This window comes from Tripterygium wilfordii, chromosome 21 (assembly GCF_013401445.1).
Source record: "Tripterygium wilfordii isolate XIE 37 chromosome 21, ASM1340144v1, whole genome shotgun sequence".
NCBI classification, from domain to species: Eukaryota; Viridiplantae; Streptophyta; class Magnoliopsida; order Celastrales; family Celastraceae; genus Tripterygium; species Tripterygium wilfordii.
The window spans coordinates 5,308,870-5,324,471 of record NC_052252.1 but is presented as its reverse complement, the minus strand read 5'-3'; the positions used below and the strand labels follow the sequence as shown (position 1 = coordinate 5,324,471).

General features: G+C 37.8%; 4 protein-coding genes and 1 pseudogene across 6 annotated transcripts; 1 reads left to right on the top strand and 4 right to left on the bottom strand.

Moving 5' to 3' along the window:
• Positions 1–139: 139 nt before the first annotated feature.
• LOC119988970 lies at positions 140–631 on the bottom strand. Its single transcript, XM_038834239.1, has one exon. The coding sequence runs from the start codon at positions 629–631 to the stop codon at positions 272–274; it is 360 nt and encodes a 119-aa protein (XP_038690167.1). The 3' UTR covers positions 140–271.
• A 689-nt stretch (positions 632–1,320) lies between these two features.
• Positions 1,321–5,188, bottom strand: LOC119988297 (farnesyl pyrophosphate synthase-like). The gene is made up of 12 exons (XM_038833279.1): positions 4,971–5,188; positions 4,050–4,074; positions 3,745–3,860; positions 3,541–3,627; positions 3,214–3,330; positions 3,046–3,134; positions 2,888–2,939; positions 2,604–2,699; positions 2,190–2,234; positions 2,004–2,093; positions 1,840–1,911; positions 1,321–1,662 (listed from the first exon to the last, which is right to left on the bottom strand). Exons 1-12 carry the CDS (start codon positions 5,079–5,081, stop codon positions 1,534–1,536), a joined length of 1,029 nt encoding a protein of 342 aa, XP_038689207.1. The 5' UTR covers positions 5,082–5,188; the 3' UTR covers positions 1,321–1,533.
• Positions 5,189–5,909: 721 nt separating this feature from the next.
• Positions 5,910–8,296, bottom strand: LOC119988557 (E3 ubiquitin-protein ligase At4g11680-like). Of its 3 annotated transcripts, none has more exons than XM_038833636.1 (4): positions 7,952–8,296; positions 7,090–7,869; positions 6,502–6,874; positions 6,234–6,380 (listed from the first exon to the last, which is right to left on the bottom strand). In XM_038833636.1, exons 2-4 carry the CDS (start codon positions 7,587–7,589, stop codon positions 6,234–6,236), a joined length of 1,020 nt encoding a protein of 339 aa, XP_038689564.1. In that variant the 5' UTR covers positions 7,590–7,869; positions 7,952–8,296. The 3 variants fall into 3 exon arrangements, with proteins under 3 accessions (XP_038689565.1, XP_038689564.1, XP_038689566.1); XM_038833638.1 differs by having other exon boundaries at positions 7,090–7,542; positions 7,716–8,295; XM_038833637.1 differs by lacking the exon at positions 7,952–8,296 and having other exon boundaries at positions 5,910–6,380; positions 7,090–7,589.
• Positions 8,297–8,940: 644 nt separating this feature from the next.
• LOC119988631 (protein CWC15 homolog) lies at positions 8,941–12,174 on the top strand. Its single transcript, XM_038833737.1, has 8 exons — positions 8,941–9,091; positions 9,310–9,470; positions 10,112–10,218; positions 10,339–10,380; positions 10,453–10,537; positions 11,207–11,306; positions 11,668–11,768; positions 11,876–12,174. Exons 2-8 carry the CDS (start codon positions 9,340–9,342, stop codon positions 11,997–11,999), a joined length of 690 nt encoding a protein of 229 aa, XP_038689665.1. The 5' UTR covers positions 8,941–9,091; positions 9,310–9,339; the 3' UTR covers positions 12,000–12,174.
• A 49-nt stretch (positions 12,175–12,223) lies between these two features.
• On the bottom strand, positions 12,224–15,111 carry LOC119988630 (annotated as a pseudogene).
• Positions 15,112–15,602: the final 491 nt, after the last annotated feature.

Below are 15,602 nucleotides of genomic sequence, written 5' to 3'. Positions count from 1 at the left end.
AGTTCTTATCTTTATGTTTATCCTGTCATTAGGTGGGAAATTTATGTATACGAGAGACAGACCAAGTTTATGTCCATATCGGATGTCGTAAATAATTAACTCCTTATTCACTAACGTCGAAAAAAACCTTAATAAAGGTAATAAATTTACAACACAATGAGAACGCCTTATGCTCTCTCTTCACTCATACATTGGATATGAATCTTAAAATATGACATAGATAGTTAATGAACTCTAAATAATCACATAATTAATTAACTTAAAATTGAAATTAAGCCAAGTCTTTTATGGATTGCTGCTTAGCAGCCAATTCTGAGAGATTGGAACCAACAGAACCTCCCCGGTGCATGCCGGAAAATCTATGGTATCTGCACCGGAATGAGCCAGCGTGTGTCGTGGGCGAGCAAAGGCAGTTCGACCTCCCCTTCGTCGAGCCTCCTCTTGGTGATACCTGCAATGAAGTAGTCCTTTTAATTATAGCTGCCATTTGCTGTGCAGCAGCAGAAGCATTACTGGTTCCATCATGAATTGATGATGATCTTGGTGATATTGGTGGCATTGTTGACTCTTTCTTGAGCAAATCCAGACTGATTTTAGGCACTGATATCAATGGTTTCATCTTCTCCTCCATGTTTGCTTCCATAGCTTGCATATATATATATACATACATATAGTGTATATATGATCAATAATTTGATTGCTTAAACTACATTACTTGATGAACAAGAAAAGAAATTAAAGTACCTGATCATTAAAAGGAATTGGCAAGAGAACCCAGATGAGGATTTGAGCTTTCTGGTTCTTGCAATGAAGATTAATAGGGGAGAGATTTGATTTTTGGTTATGGGTTCTGTTTGTGGTTGCAAATATGTGGTTAACACTTAAATCAACTTATAGCCACTAATTCTTGCTTCCGTAATAATAGCTTTCTATTCTAATTATGGGAATATGCTGTTAATCAGTACAGAACAAATTCATTCTTAAATTGGTTGTGAGATTCTTGGAGATGCTGTAATAGCTCGCTCCTTCGTATTAGTAACACGTTGTCCGCTTTGTGTGGTTTCATACAAGACTTTGTCTTCCTAGGCCCACTACCAACCCATATTAGTTTGAGCCTAAGAAAAGCGTATTGACTTATTATTATGTACTTCACATCTTCGGACTTAGCCCCATCGTTACTTGGTAGCTCATCGAGTACCACCAAACTTGACACGGCAAAGTCTTGTGGCCCCGTCCACTCGAGCCGGGTGCTCCGATACAGTCCTAGCTTACTATCTTCATCAAAGGCATATTGTTTGTACAAGCACAGAGAGAATAAAATTTACTAGAACCATATCAAAATCTTATTCAATATCAAGTCATAACCATTATTCAGCAACATGCAGAAAGTAGTTCGCTCTATATATATATCCATAGCATGTAAATGTCTCAGAAGCTACGGCAGAATCTAATGGAGAAACATAGATGTTAAATGAGGTTAACAGGATTTTGAGATTTATACGGTCCAGTCTTCGTTCTTTCTGTCAAAAGTTGCTACTTCTCTCGCTTGTATATTTTCTTCAGGAAGGACTTCAACACATCTTGCACAGCCTTACTTGGATGAGCTTCAATGCGTTTAATTATGTTCTCGTAGCTCGTCCTCTCATACTCCGCAAATACACCCTATAGAATAACCCATGAAAATAATTACAAACAAATAATCGAAGTTGAATGACATTTTCGGTATCAGAATATGAGCACAGTTTTGGATTAATTGTACTAGTTTTAGTGATAAGTCGGGTCCATCTCGGAGTTGACGATTTCAACCTAGAAGCAAATAGCCAAATCAAAGAAACAAACCTGAAGATCTAAAGCCATATAAAGTTCTTTAACTTTTGCAACACAAGCAGGATCTGCGTTCCCGTAGTTTTCCTGGAAACACAGTAGACAGTAGAGATAGATAAGCAAGGCGAATTACTATCATCCTAAAGTTGATCGTACAGAAGATTAAGTTTCTTGTTTACATGTAGCAATCGCTTTTGCTCCTCGCTAGCCCGTTCAAGTGCTTTTACTACCAACCACGAGCACTTAAAATCTTCAATATCAGTTCCAACCTGGTTTGACAGTGAGTAAGAAACTATACAAAACGACATAAAATATATCAAAATGCACTACAACATGCCAGCCGGTAAATGGTCTCAAAACTCTACCTTTCCAATTACTTCAGGATCCCCAAAACAGTCCAGGTAATCATCCTACATAATAGTAATACAGCAGCGCATCATTCATACTGATAAAATAGGGAACTTTGGAATATCAAACACGTATTGTCTTCTTTCAACAAAGTAATCATACATAAAAGAAGTGGAACTCGGTGTAAAGACTAATAATGTGATTGGCATTTGTGGAACTCCACAATCCCTCTATCTTCCTACGAGGGTGAGACTCGATAGAATGATTAGGTGACTCTACCCTTTCCACATACAAGAATACCCTCTTCAGAATGCATACATTGGCCCTTGGAAGCACGACAATATCAGAAGCCTTTCCTTTTGCACTCTTTCACTTTGATTTCTCAGCAATCAGGCAAAGAAGTCATGAATTTAATGCACAACTATTAGTACCTGTACTTGGAAATAGGTTCCCATCTCAATAAGGATGCTCTTCACTTCAATATGATTGTCAAGATTCTCACCGGTCATAAGCAAAGCACATGCAACCTGCAAGTGTAAAGAGATTTTAATAACCTAGAAAAGAAATAATCAAACAGTTTTTGAGAGCAGAGAAATAAAGAGATTATAATTTTTTTCTCACTGTATACACTGTGGGAGTTTAGATGACAATACAAGACATAACTTCACTAGAAAGATAAAATGAAAAGTTTATGAATGCATATGATTTCACTTACAGGAAGATAAAACGAATAATAAGCAGTTTTGTACTGAACAATGCGATGGTGACTGCAAAACAAGAAGGAAAAACTGATACGTGTTACAAAACAAAAGAGAAACTAATTTGATGGGAATTGAAACATTAGACATCACAAATATCTACACTATCACTTACAGAGGCAAAGAGTACTTTGATAGATCTTTCTCTCCTTCATGTGTGGTGATTAGATCTATCATTTGTCCGGAGGCAGTTTGGAATTCCACCTACACAGAATAATTCATGATTGGTGCCATAATGAAAATCAACTGGCTAGTTCTACAATTCACACAAAGATAATCCTACCTCATTAAACAAATCAAGCAGATCCACATAATAAGGTTTCCCTCCAAAATGCTTCTTGAGAACTCTGGGAATATGGTTGCGAAGAATCAATCCGTCATTTACAGCAATCATTCCAATCTACAACAAAGAACATATAAAGTCACTTTTCAAGTTTCAACACCATAAAAAAAGACAATCATTAAGATTTTGAAAGGAATTGTTTTATGTGGCCCAGTGGTAGAGTTGCAGTGATGTAACCTAGGGATCACAAGTTTAATTACTGGAATAAGTCTCTCCACATATGATGTGGGAGTGTGCAGAGGAATTGTTTACATTTCTTTTACGTACCTTTGGCTGTCTGAACCAACATGGTTGACCCCGCCGAGTAAGAGATTTATCCATGATATCATCAAGAACAAGAAAATATGCTTGAAGCTGCAAATTTGGCATGAAGGCCCACATACAACAAAGTAAAACAATCACTCTAGTCACACTTCCATTTAATAGAACCAGGCTTAATGAAAAACAACAAGATATAGTTTGTGATTGTACCCATTCAATGCACCAACCAAGTGCAGATGCAAGGAATATTTCATCATCGGTCAATTCTTTCCCCTCTTTCAATAACTTGTAACTGTCAATGACAGAGAGTCCTCGGTTGAGCTTTCCTGCAAACATTACAACCAGTATCGGCAAAAATAAGCAGAAAACTCTGCACATGAACAACATCAATGAAATTCAGTTCCTCTTCCTTTGTGGGTGGAAACTGGAAACCCCATTGGACCTGAGCAGCTGAGCTAATGAAAAAGCCAAGAATATATCTTAATTAGTACAAGATCTAAGATTTCTATCCCCACCTCCAGGAACATTATAATCCAGCATCTGCAAGATAAAATATTTACATACGTATTTCAGAACTCATAATTTCTGCAAGATGTGATAGAAAGATGGAGCACTCTACAATCTACAGCTATAAAAAAAGGGAAGTTATGGAACTCAAAGTAATAGATTAACCGTAAAATAGTACATATATAAGCTCCAATAACCAAGTCAGGGAAAGACAAAGCTCACACCGCAGTCTAATTTAGCATACATGCAAACAGACACACATGTATAATGTTTCCCCATACACAGCCTCAGTCATAGCAAGGGAAATAGCTCTTACATCCACAAAACCTTGATAGTTATTCATGTAATACATGGGTTCAAAAACAATGCCCGGCATTCCCAGCGCCAGGGGAAGTGGAGGCTTGTTCTTGTTGCCGTAATGTAAAGCATCAAATTTGACCCCATAAAGGCAGAAATTCGGTCAATACATACAAAATTCACTCTATCTCGTGTAGTGTCATCTCTAAACTGATGATTTATCAGTCTCTAGATTGGGGGGTGCTTCCACTATATGATCCTTATAGATTTATAATCAAAGTCGTCATCTTCATCTCTCTGCTCTAGTAAGCCATATCGATAGTTTATACTTTATTTGAGCTACATAAATGAAGGTCAGAACTTCCCTTAGCTTTCACCCAAATAAACCCCAATTTTTGTGAGGGCCGTCTCAAGTAGCAGAGGGTCAACAAGCAACAGTGAATGACAGTGCAATCTGAAAACCCAGAAAGCAAAGCTACGAAATTGAACCGCTTTGAAGCAAATGCTAAACAAAAAGCAGATACACAAGCTCCATGATCAAGAGAAAGATTCAAATCATACACATAAAGAAATGAACCATGTGAATTCTACTTCAAAAAATCCCAAAATAAATAAATAATACAAGGCCATACCCGCTCGACCCATTTGCGAGATTCATCAGTGAATTCGAAAGCAGGATCGTGGAGAAGCTCTGATTTCAATGTAGAGTACACTTCCAAGAACTTGGACTTGGTGTCGCTCATCTTTCCCCTTCTGGGTTTCGTACTTTCGTCTGTGTGGATAGAGAAAGAGAGAGGAACAAAATTGATGGTATGGCTGCCGATGGAGACGTAAATGGTGATCAAACGTCTGCTAATATACGGAAGTCTCATTTTCAACCGTACAGAAAATTCTTTTATAATAAACTATTTAGCCACATATATCAGTATATCTCAAGAAAATCATCAAATGTTAGGCAAGATTTTGGAATTTTGGACACAATCTCTAATTCCATGATTTGATTAACACAATTGGCAGAGTAGTCCTTTGTGACTACTGGTTTGGACGTTAACCTTATTTTATCAAAGTTCCAATAATGCTATTGTCACCATGGTCACAACAACTTGGGTGTTTGAGATTTATGTCGAAAAGGGGTCCAAGGAGGCTGCTGAGGAAGTCAAAGTTTGCTCAAAAGTAAAGTGTCTTAAAAATTCAAACAACCCATTAATTTTTATCAACTGTTAGTCAAGTGACTACTAACGGATCAAAATATAGAGTAACAAGAAAGCACCAAAAGAAAAATCATACTCTAATTGATAAATTTATTAAATTATATGAACTTAGAAGGTCTTACTCTTGAGTTGAGTTTGATTTACATTAGGAGCAATATTTCTGTGATCATACACTAATCTTTTACTTAACTTACCATGTCCTTAGGTGGTCAACTTTTGTGTGCGCTACCCTGACGACTTGAATTTAAACTCATATTAAATATTTAAACGATAAATTTGTATGACATCGTTATCCGTTAAAAAAAGACATCAGAACCATTGACACAACATATCAATACTAAAAGAACAGCACAACAAATCTACACAATAAATAGCTTCGCATTATTTTTGTGTATTCATAAACAAACCTTCTTGAGGAGTAGAGAGGACTTTGCCCCCTTTATGAAGCAAAAGGCCATTTTAACACATTCTCCTCTGACACATGTACAATTATGAACTCAAAGATGGTATAGTTTAGTATAGTTTAGGTCCCTGGTGAGCATCAACTGTATAAGCAAATACAACTCACGCAAGTGAACCTTATAAGAGTACACAACAATCACACCATATATAAAAAAAATGCAAATAAAACCAAATTATAAACTATGTAGCCTTTTTTAATCTTCTTGCATTCTGTTTACTTCTCTATCTCTCCAATTCTTGTTTACACAGTGGACAGCAAGAAATGATTTTGAGCCATTGATCCACACATTTGAGGTGAAATATATGAGAACATGGCAACTGCCTCACTTCTTCCTTTGCTCTGTACTTGGCCAGGCAAATACAGCATTCCTGTCAATCCCATCACAAGAAAACAACCCAGCAAAGACTAATTAGAGAACATATATTTTTCATATATTAAATATGTGTAGAGAACATATGCAATGGTACTAATCTAAAGCTTGTAACTTACTGGATCATCAGTTGAATTGGACTCAACATCATTGTCAAGTGCTAACTTGGTATTAACTTCTGTGTATCTCCAACTGGGTAGCCCGTAAATCTGATCTTCGGAAGCTCCTCTTTCAGCAGAACCCATGTTCATGTTGTAACCGAGCAAGCTGCTAACGAGTGGCACACAACAACATAGCAGTAGAAACAAGAGAAATGGGAATGAGTAGCAGAGAGCATTCCAAGCAAGAAGAGAGATGCAGAGCACATGAAGCTTTGGAGCTCGATTGAATGATCCAAAGCGAGAATCAAACACCCAGACATTACCCATCACAAACCATATAGCAAAGAACAACTCCAATGAAGTCCGGCACTTGTTCATCAAATGTGAATTCCTACAAAAAATTTCCATTGATAAGATCAGAAGTTTGTCTTAGGTTTCTGTGTCTTTTGTGGGTAATAAGACCCTTAACAAAACTTTTCTCGGAACGAAGGCTTCTACACCTTTTGAGTCATTCAATGACAAAATATAATTTCTACTTTTTCAATCAGAAAGTATAAAAGTTAAGCCGACTAAAATGATTCACATAGAGTGGAAAGGGCAGGGTACCTTGATTCTTCACTGATTCTCTGTTGCTCCAAATCAGCAAGGCTAAGACCATCTCCTTGAGGAACATAAAGTTGCCGGCAACGTCCATAGAGCAGCAGCAGACTAAGGACACAGCCAATATCATAACCAACAATCCAAATTCGCATAGACCAAACAGGCTGCTCCCCCTTGGAAACAGCCACGGTGAAGGTTGTGATGCTTATTTGAACAACTAAAGCTATCAATTCAAGCATCATCCAAGTACTGGAATTGAAAGGGTTCGACCCAAGATTGGATCTTGATCCATTCTGATAGTGGAAAACCCTCCTTAAGAAGGTGAACCACCTTGCTCTAGATACCCTCATGGCCAATCTTATCAAGAACGAAGGAGGCGGGGCACGGGAAGGACCATTCGGTGCCTCTAAAACCATAGGATCTTCTTCTTCAGGTGAAGAAATTGATGGAACTGCAGAACTTGAATTACACGAGGTATCCGTTGCAAAAAAGTAACGGTTATTCATTGGCACAAAACTTGTATTGATCCAAGCAAGATTCAAGCTTTCAAATAGTCTTTATGATAGCATGAACTTTTGTCAAATAAGAAAAACAAAGCTGGACAATTGACAACAGGGTTTTGATCGAAAAACCTGAATAATCATGAAAATTCATCTGGGCTAAGCATATATGCAAACACCTAGAAGGTGTGGCAGCTGTGGCCAAGTATTGTGGATATTGAAGCTTTATATACCTCTTAGCTTGAAAAAGCTCACAACTTCAAGAACACTCCCTTAAGTGAACAACCTTAGTACAAATCAATAAAACCCCAACTGTTAAAAAAAAAAAACACAGAAACCAAACTCAAAGTTTGAGAAATAATTCACACCTGAAACCACAACACCATATGACACAACTAGAAAACCTCTATTGGGTATTTATGGATAGAGCCCCAATAGAAAGCAAACTATTGGATGAATAAGACAGGAAGAAGGTGAGGCTTGGGTATCAGATGGTGACCAAGAATCAAACTGCAAAAGGGGTTTGCTTTGGTTCCAAGAGAATCAGATGGTTTGGAGGGAAGCTAACTGTTGGCCTAACTTCCTTCAGGTTTTTGTTTATTATAGAAGCAAAGCTGAGAAACCCAACAGCTTCCTCAAAACTGCAAATCACTTCCCCTCTCTCTCTCTTTCTGTCTACTCAAAAGAAAATTAGGATAAACGCAAGTTTTTTTCTTTTTCAGTTTCTTGTTTATATTATAATAAATAAATAAATATATACATGGTAATGGTATATATAATAAGTAGTCAAGTTAACATCAGTTGGATGTTAATTGGATAAGAGGCAAAGAGATTATTTGATAATTAAGTATGCAAAATACTTGTTTAATAGTGGAGTAATAAACAACAATGATTCATAAATGAAAATGAAGAAATGTGTTTTGAATTGAGGCGGGTATAGTCTGGTTGGCCACCTAATTCCAACCAGCAGTTTGTACATTTGTTGTCACAGAAAAGCCATGTCCCTCTTTGTGTGTGTCATGTATGGGTGGTTTGGTGGACAAACAGTCATTTTCTACCCCTTTAGGGCTTACAACTTCACAAAAAATGATCAATTCATTCATTCAAGATAAAATAACTTTATATATATATATATATATATATAGGAATTTTCTTATAAATTATCTGATTATAACTTATAAGAATATATAATCTCGTTACCATCCCCTTCTAAAAAACTTGGCATCACATTGGAGTAAAATTATCAACCCTAGAAGTTTAACAAATCTCAACCCCAAAGCAGCCCACAACCACCACTATCTGGGCCTAATAGCCCACAACTAATGGGCCTATCTAGGCCCTAGAAGCCCTTCCGGCTTCCTCTATTGTCGGTTTAAAGTGGAGCAATCTCTTTTTGTTTTGCTAGAAATCGACGAAGAGGAGACAGAGCCAGATAGAAATTAGAGACCCATACCTCTTCATCTGACTACAATAGTTCCGATTTCTTTCTCAAGGGCTCCCTTTTACAGGCAAGTATCCAATTCTGCTTCCTGAATTTTAGTGTAATTTTCCGTTGTTATATAGAATCTGCGTTTGCATCGAAACCTTAATCTATTCCCTTTATACCAAACTTATTTTCGATCAAACAATGGAATCTTGATTGTGGATTAGGGTTTTCTTGGCTATATTTTTGTGGGTTTCTTTTCTTTTTAGGGTTTTTATTGCTTATATATACATATATATTCAGGTAATCTTAGGGATTCTGTGAAAAGAAGCAATGACGACTGCAGCTAGACCTACATGGGCACCTGCTAAAGGTGGCAACGAACAGGGAGGTACTCGGATTTTTGGCCCGTCGCAGAAGTATTCCTCGAGGGACCTTGCGGCTCATACCAGTCTAAAACCCAGGTAAGTTGATATTGTGGGAGTATGTGGATGTGCTTGTGTGATATTTGGTTGGATAGACGAGCTTCATGCTGTTATCTGTTTGAGCGTGTTTGGAATGTTTGTGTGTTTTATGTTATTTGAAGGTACTATTTTGGTTTGAAGATGAGGATTAGATTCTGTAAATTGTTCATGTTAGCTGGACTTTGTTTTGCTTGTATGTGTTATCTCTCTTTCTTTTTTTAGCAAGTATATGTTTTGCTTGAATAAGTAATTTTAACTTAATTAAAGAAAAATTGCTTAAGAGAATGTAAAAATAAACAAGATGTAGCAATTATAGCCCTCCTTACATGGTAAGCAGGTAAAGGAAGAGATACCGATGTGTATCATTCCAACTTAAGATGTTTCGTATTTCGTCACTTGTCATGCTTTTGTGGTACTTGGTTGCATTGTCTTTGTTTTTGGCATGGAATCTAAGTAATCTAGGTGAAATTCTTCTTTAATTGTGATGAAGTTTCTCTCCTGTAGATCCGTGTAAATTGGTTGTCTATGTACTTGGGATGCTCCCGTTGGTACCTATGAGTCTCTTTGTTTGAGTTGGCATTGTGTATTCTTTAGATTTCTGCATGGGAACCTTTTAGTCTTATTCAATGTGTACACTGCAGGAGAGAAGGACAGGCCAGCCATGATGAATTGCAGAATAGAAATCTTCGTGATGAGCTTGAAGAGCGTGAACGCAGGCACTTCTCCTCAAAACATAAATCTCACGATGGTATTTTTTTTAAGAATCCTTAATTATATTGTGACTAAATTGATAAAAAAAATTTTGTCCGGGTTATTACTTCTTTATATTAGCATGCCTCTAATTTACTCTAGTGGTATATTGGTGCAGATGACAGAGATCGCAGGAAAGCAAATCATCTTTTACTGGAAGGTGAGCTTACTAACTCTTCTAAGTCAGATATCGGATAACTGTACCTTACTAACTGATGGAGTTACTTTGTAGGAACAAAGAGGGATTCTGAAGACCGCATTGTTCCACGAAGTGTGGATGCTGATGATTCGGATGTTGAAGTCAAAAGTGACGAGAGGTTGTTGTCCTTGGTCGATATTTCTAAATTATACACAGTGGTACCTTTCTAATAATGGAATTTTCTGAATGGAACCATTTTATTTTAATATCTTTGACTTGGTGTTGAGAGCATGCTCTACCACATGATGTTAGTGTGATTGTTTACTATGTTGAAGAAAAGATACTAAAAACCATTTCTTGTTATCTACTTGAGTTTGTGTTGCTTGATTGCAGATTTTGTCTTTTGCTTTCCATTATTTGTTTTCTGTTTGGTGTTTGTTGGAACTGAGAGATCTATTCATATGCATATGTACATAACCCCAACGGCCGAGTCTCAGTGTTCCTTTATTCTTTTCTTTTGAAGTACTTTCTTTTGGTTCAGATGGGTTCTTTTGCATGTGCAGTGTGCCTATGGTTTTTTTTTTTTTTGGCCTGCTGTGCCATGGTTTCAGTTTCGGAAGTCACTGGCAATATTATGTCTTAGACAAAATCCTTTGCGAAAGTAGGTTGCTTTTGAACTGTGGTTTGAAGATATTTGTTTGAAAGTGCATTAAGATTGGAAGTTTTTTTTCCCCCTTTAAACTTTTGCTGTTTGACTTTACCTCTAATTTATCTTTTTCGGGTTGGAATGGTCTCCCTTCTTGGGTCACAGTTTCATCTATTAACACCTTTCTCTCATTCCTGTCAGTGATGATGAGGATGACGACGACGATGAGGATGACACAGAAGCTCTTCTGGCTGAGCTTGAACAAATCAAGAAGGAAAGGGCAGAGGAAAAGGCCCGGAGGGTAAGTTTTATTTAATTTAGGAATGCCGTATTCTCTGTGTTGCTGCTGGTTGGAGTTTGATATGCTGTCAAGACATTATCTTGTGCTATCTATCATTCTGTGGTATTTGATTACTTTATCAACTACTTAGCATGCTCATGCTGTCAAACTTGCAATATAGGAACGTCCGATAAAATTGAAGCCAGGCAATATCTCCTTTTTGGGACTAGTTTGTTTACATTGAAAGCATTGGAGTTATTTTATGTTGATGGGCCCTTGTTTAGTGGTGAATACTGTGCATAAAGCTAACTAGTAATATGCCTTTAAATGTATAACGAAACCCTGCATAACACGTTTGATAATGTGCTTTATGGTTATGCAGGATAAAGAGCAGATGGAGGAACAACTAAAAGCCAAGGAGACAGAGGTTCTTCGAGGAAACCCGCTAATAAATCATGCAACCTCATTTAATGTAAAGAGGAGGTAAGTAGCTCTACGATCTAAGTTCCCACTAATGGTGTATGCACGTGTACAAATTGTTATGCAAATTTCAGCATACTCATGTCCCAATTCTTCCTTTCCTGGCTCAGGTGGGACGATGATGTGGTCTTCAAGAACCAGGCCCGAGGTGAAACCAAAACTCCCAAGCGCTTCATCAATGACACCATAAGGAGCGACTTTCACCGGAAGTTCCTCCAGAAATACATGAAATAACTCACGGCAGTCAAGGTGGGGAAACCCCAGTAACAATGAATTGTAAAAGGGTATGGGCAGTGGATTCGGGCGGGGAAGTCCAATGCATTTCATGTATAAGACATATCCAAGTCTTCACTGGCTAATCAATGCCCTTATTTTGTGGTCCTGTGAGTGAAGCTCATGTTTTGCTTTATTCATTTTACATGGTAGTGTGTTGAGTGAGTTTGAATCATCAAATGAGAGATTCAAAGATGGCATACATTGATTCTCCTTTTTAGGGCAAAGTATGCACACAAGCGAAACCCTAGAGCCATTGCCAGCAAAACCCACACTTCTTGCAATCCATCCTTCAAGTTCTCAGTGTCAAACGAAGGAGAACTCTGTAGTGTTCTGCAACCACCATGGCTTTCACACTCGTAGTAGTGTAGTACTCTTCTCCTGAGTATTACACTTTCAATAGCAGTCTAAAGCCATAGTACATGAATGACAAGTACTTCAACCACTGCATGAATTTTGGTATATGCTGTTATCAAAAAAAAATTCAGACTCATTTAGTCCGGTATGAAGATCGGCCCAAACACACTTAACTGTGGAGTTTTGATGTGTATACCTGGACATAGTAACCTCCTGTGAGGAGAAACAGCATTAGTATCAAAGAAGCAATCATGCCTGCTCTTTTGATACTCAAAGCTGCAGCTCCTAACAATTCTCCTGCTCCCTATTTATGAGAACAAATTGATTCAATTGTCATACCAAAATGCCAAATTAGGGTTTTGCATTACTACTTACTTGGCTTGTGATGGCTATCAATAGTATAGCAAAGAGTGTCAAGAAGAAACAAGGGACTGTCCTCTTAAAACCAGCCATGAAGTAGACTATGACCATGAAAAATGTAGGGTAGAATACATGAGCAACCATGTCACTTAAAGTACTGCAAACATAATACACGCTTACCCGATACATGTCTGCTTTCCTTTCTTTCACCAGATAGATCTTTTCGAATGGGAATACGTATACTGCTCCGAAGATTGATGCAGATGTCCAAAAAATGCAGATATAGAATAGTAATCCAACCTGAAATGAAAAGCCTAATTACTCAGCGGAGGCAAAAGGCATCAATTTACGCTCGCATTACTATGATTGAAATATATGGATTGTGTTATGCAAATGTTACCTAGTCTCTTAGTTGAGCCTCAGTTGCAGTTTGTGATTTCCACCAAAGAAGGCCTAACAGGATGGCTACTCCAAGAGCTTGAACTAATCTTAGTTTGTCAAAATAGTCTCTATATCTTTCCCTGAATGTTCTCTTGTACAGTATTGTGAATTGTTTCCACCAACTTAATGTCCAGTCTTTCTTAACTTGAATTGCCAGTTGAAGATGCTCTGGTGCTTTCGTGTTCCGATGATTCTCTGCTTTTTCTTTTGGTTCCAACTTGGTCTTGTACTTAAGTTGAAGATACTAATATGACACAGAATACAAGTCTTAAATTTGAAAAAGAAAGATCAGACAGTCTATGTATGAAGTGTTGTGAAAGTACTCTCTTACTTTGATTACTGTCCTCTCAGAATCAAGACCAGTCCCTTGTGCTGCTAATAGATCATCAGGAATACTTATGTCCTTCACTTGTCCGGTCGCTAAATCAAGAAGAAGCTCTGCAGGATTCATGGCAATTTCCGGGATGAACCTCAATGAAGAAAAGTACTCAATGGACTCTCTAGCCTTCCCGTAGTAACAGGGTACCCTTCCGATATCAGCAATAACTTGTGGAACGTGTGAAACATTCTGCTCGAAGGCTGGTGTATCGTTGTGATTACAGTCCTTCCAGCCTGGAATAGACCAAAATGCAATCCTTGTAACACTTTCTACGCTTGTAAAGAGAGAGACTTCAAAGCACATTCACTTAGTTATGGTAGTAGTACTAAAACCTTGGCAACTCCTTGAAGAATTTGGAGAAGTTTATTTGCTGATGAAGAATCAAGGCCAGAAGTAGGTTCATCAAGCAACAACAATGAAGGATCAACAAGAATTTCATAACCAATACTCGTTCTCTTTTGTTCCCCTCCCGATATTCCCTTGACTAATCCTCCTCCTATTCTCGTGTGGCGGCATCTGCAAATTATTCAAATCATCATCACTTAAAACAAGACTTCTACCAATCTGCTGTAGTTCACATTCCCATCTGTGACATATCTATATACCTTTCAAGGCCAAGCTCTTTCACAATCATCTCCACTCTGGCGTACTTCTGCTGGGAGCTCATGTTCCCTGGAAGCCTCAAAAATGCAGAGAAAACCAAGGTTTCTTCCACTGTAAGCTGTGGGAATAGCACATCTTCTTGTGTCACAAACCCAATCCTGTGTGGTTTAGAAGTTAATTATAACAGATTGAATATAAAGAATTTTCAGAAGCATTTTATCAAACAGTTGGCAAACCTTCTCTTAAGAGCTGGAATATATGTGATGTCATTGTAAGTCACATTTCCTTTAACATTACTATCTGTTAATCTCCCTCCTATGATCTTCAATAAGGTTGTTTTACCACTACCAGAAGGACCCATCAGAGCAAGGATTTCACCTGGTCCAATGCTTCCTGTTATACCCTTCAAGATGTGCTTGTAATTGTCTTGTTCCAAGTTCAGCTTTGAAACTACCGCCTTCACTGGGTTTATAGGGGAAGCTTGGCTGTTTCTCACCTTATACTCCACATCTTCAAACTGCATTATCAATAGTAAAACATGAATATGTGGGATTTGGCTCATTACGGCACAAATGGGGATTTGGGGCATTTTATTGTAAGCATGAAAATGCGTTTTCAATGTGGGAGGAGCTGAGTTCTACTTATAAACCACTCGGATGAGTTATGGCAGACCAATATGAAATTTTTAGTCTTGACAAGGAGAATGATGGATCGCTCGCTACGTACCTTGAGAAATATGGGAAGAGGGTGATCTTTGTTGATGATTGAGCAGTCATCTTCTATGTCAATCTCTGAGAATCTGTTTCTGAGGTAAACTTGAGACATGAACTCAATGTTGCGACCAAAATCAGTGCTTCCTGCAAATGGCATAGACCCCATTGTTGGAACAGACAATGGCATGTCTTCAATCTCAGTCACTCTCTCTATTTCCATCTTCCACACCCAAAACTTCCCAAAACCTGCAATATATAAGTGAATCAACTGTACCAAACCAAAAACTTGCCTAGATATAAAACTTAATATAGACATGCTTTCAGTGCCTGGTGTTTTAGAACCATGTAAAGGGCTGTATTAGTTCTCATATGCCCTTTTAGCCCATTTTGGCTTTGAAACCAACCAATTGAACATGCCAAGGTCATGGCAATATTCAGTGGCTTATTGAGAAGCATTTGGTAGTCGTCTTCCCTTTTTACTTGTCAAAATAGAGAACCACAACAAAGCAAGTGTATATGTATTAACTATTGAGCACAACAAATTGGTGTATTTTTTTTTCTTTTAAAGGAAGTAACCTCATTACAATGTGAAGAATCTCGTCCCGAGGTCGGAAGTTCGATTCAAAGCTAGCTCAGTTATTTTCAAGTGATTTGCGTTGGATCTCGGATCAACTAACCTGTTGGGTGGTTTTACTCATGTGTAACCCCACT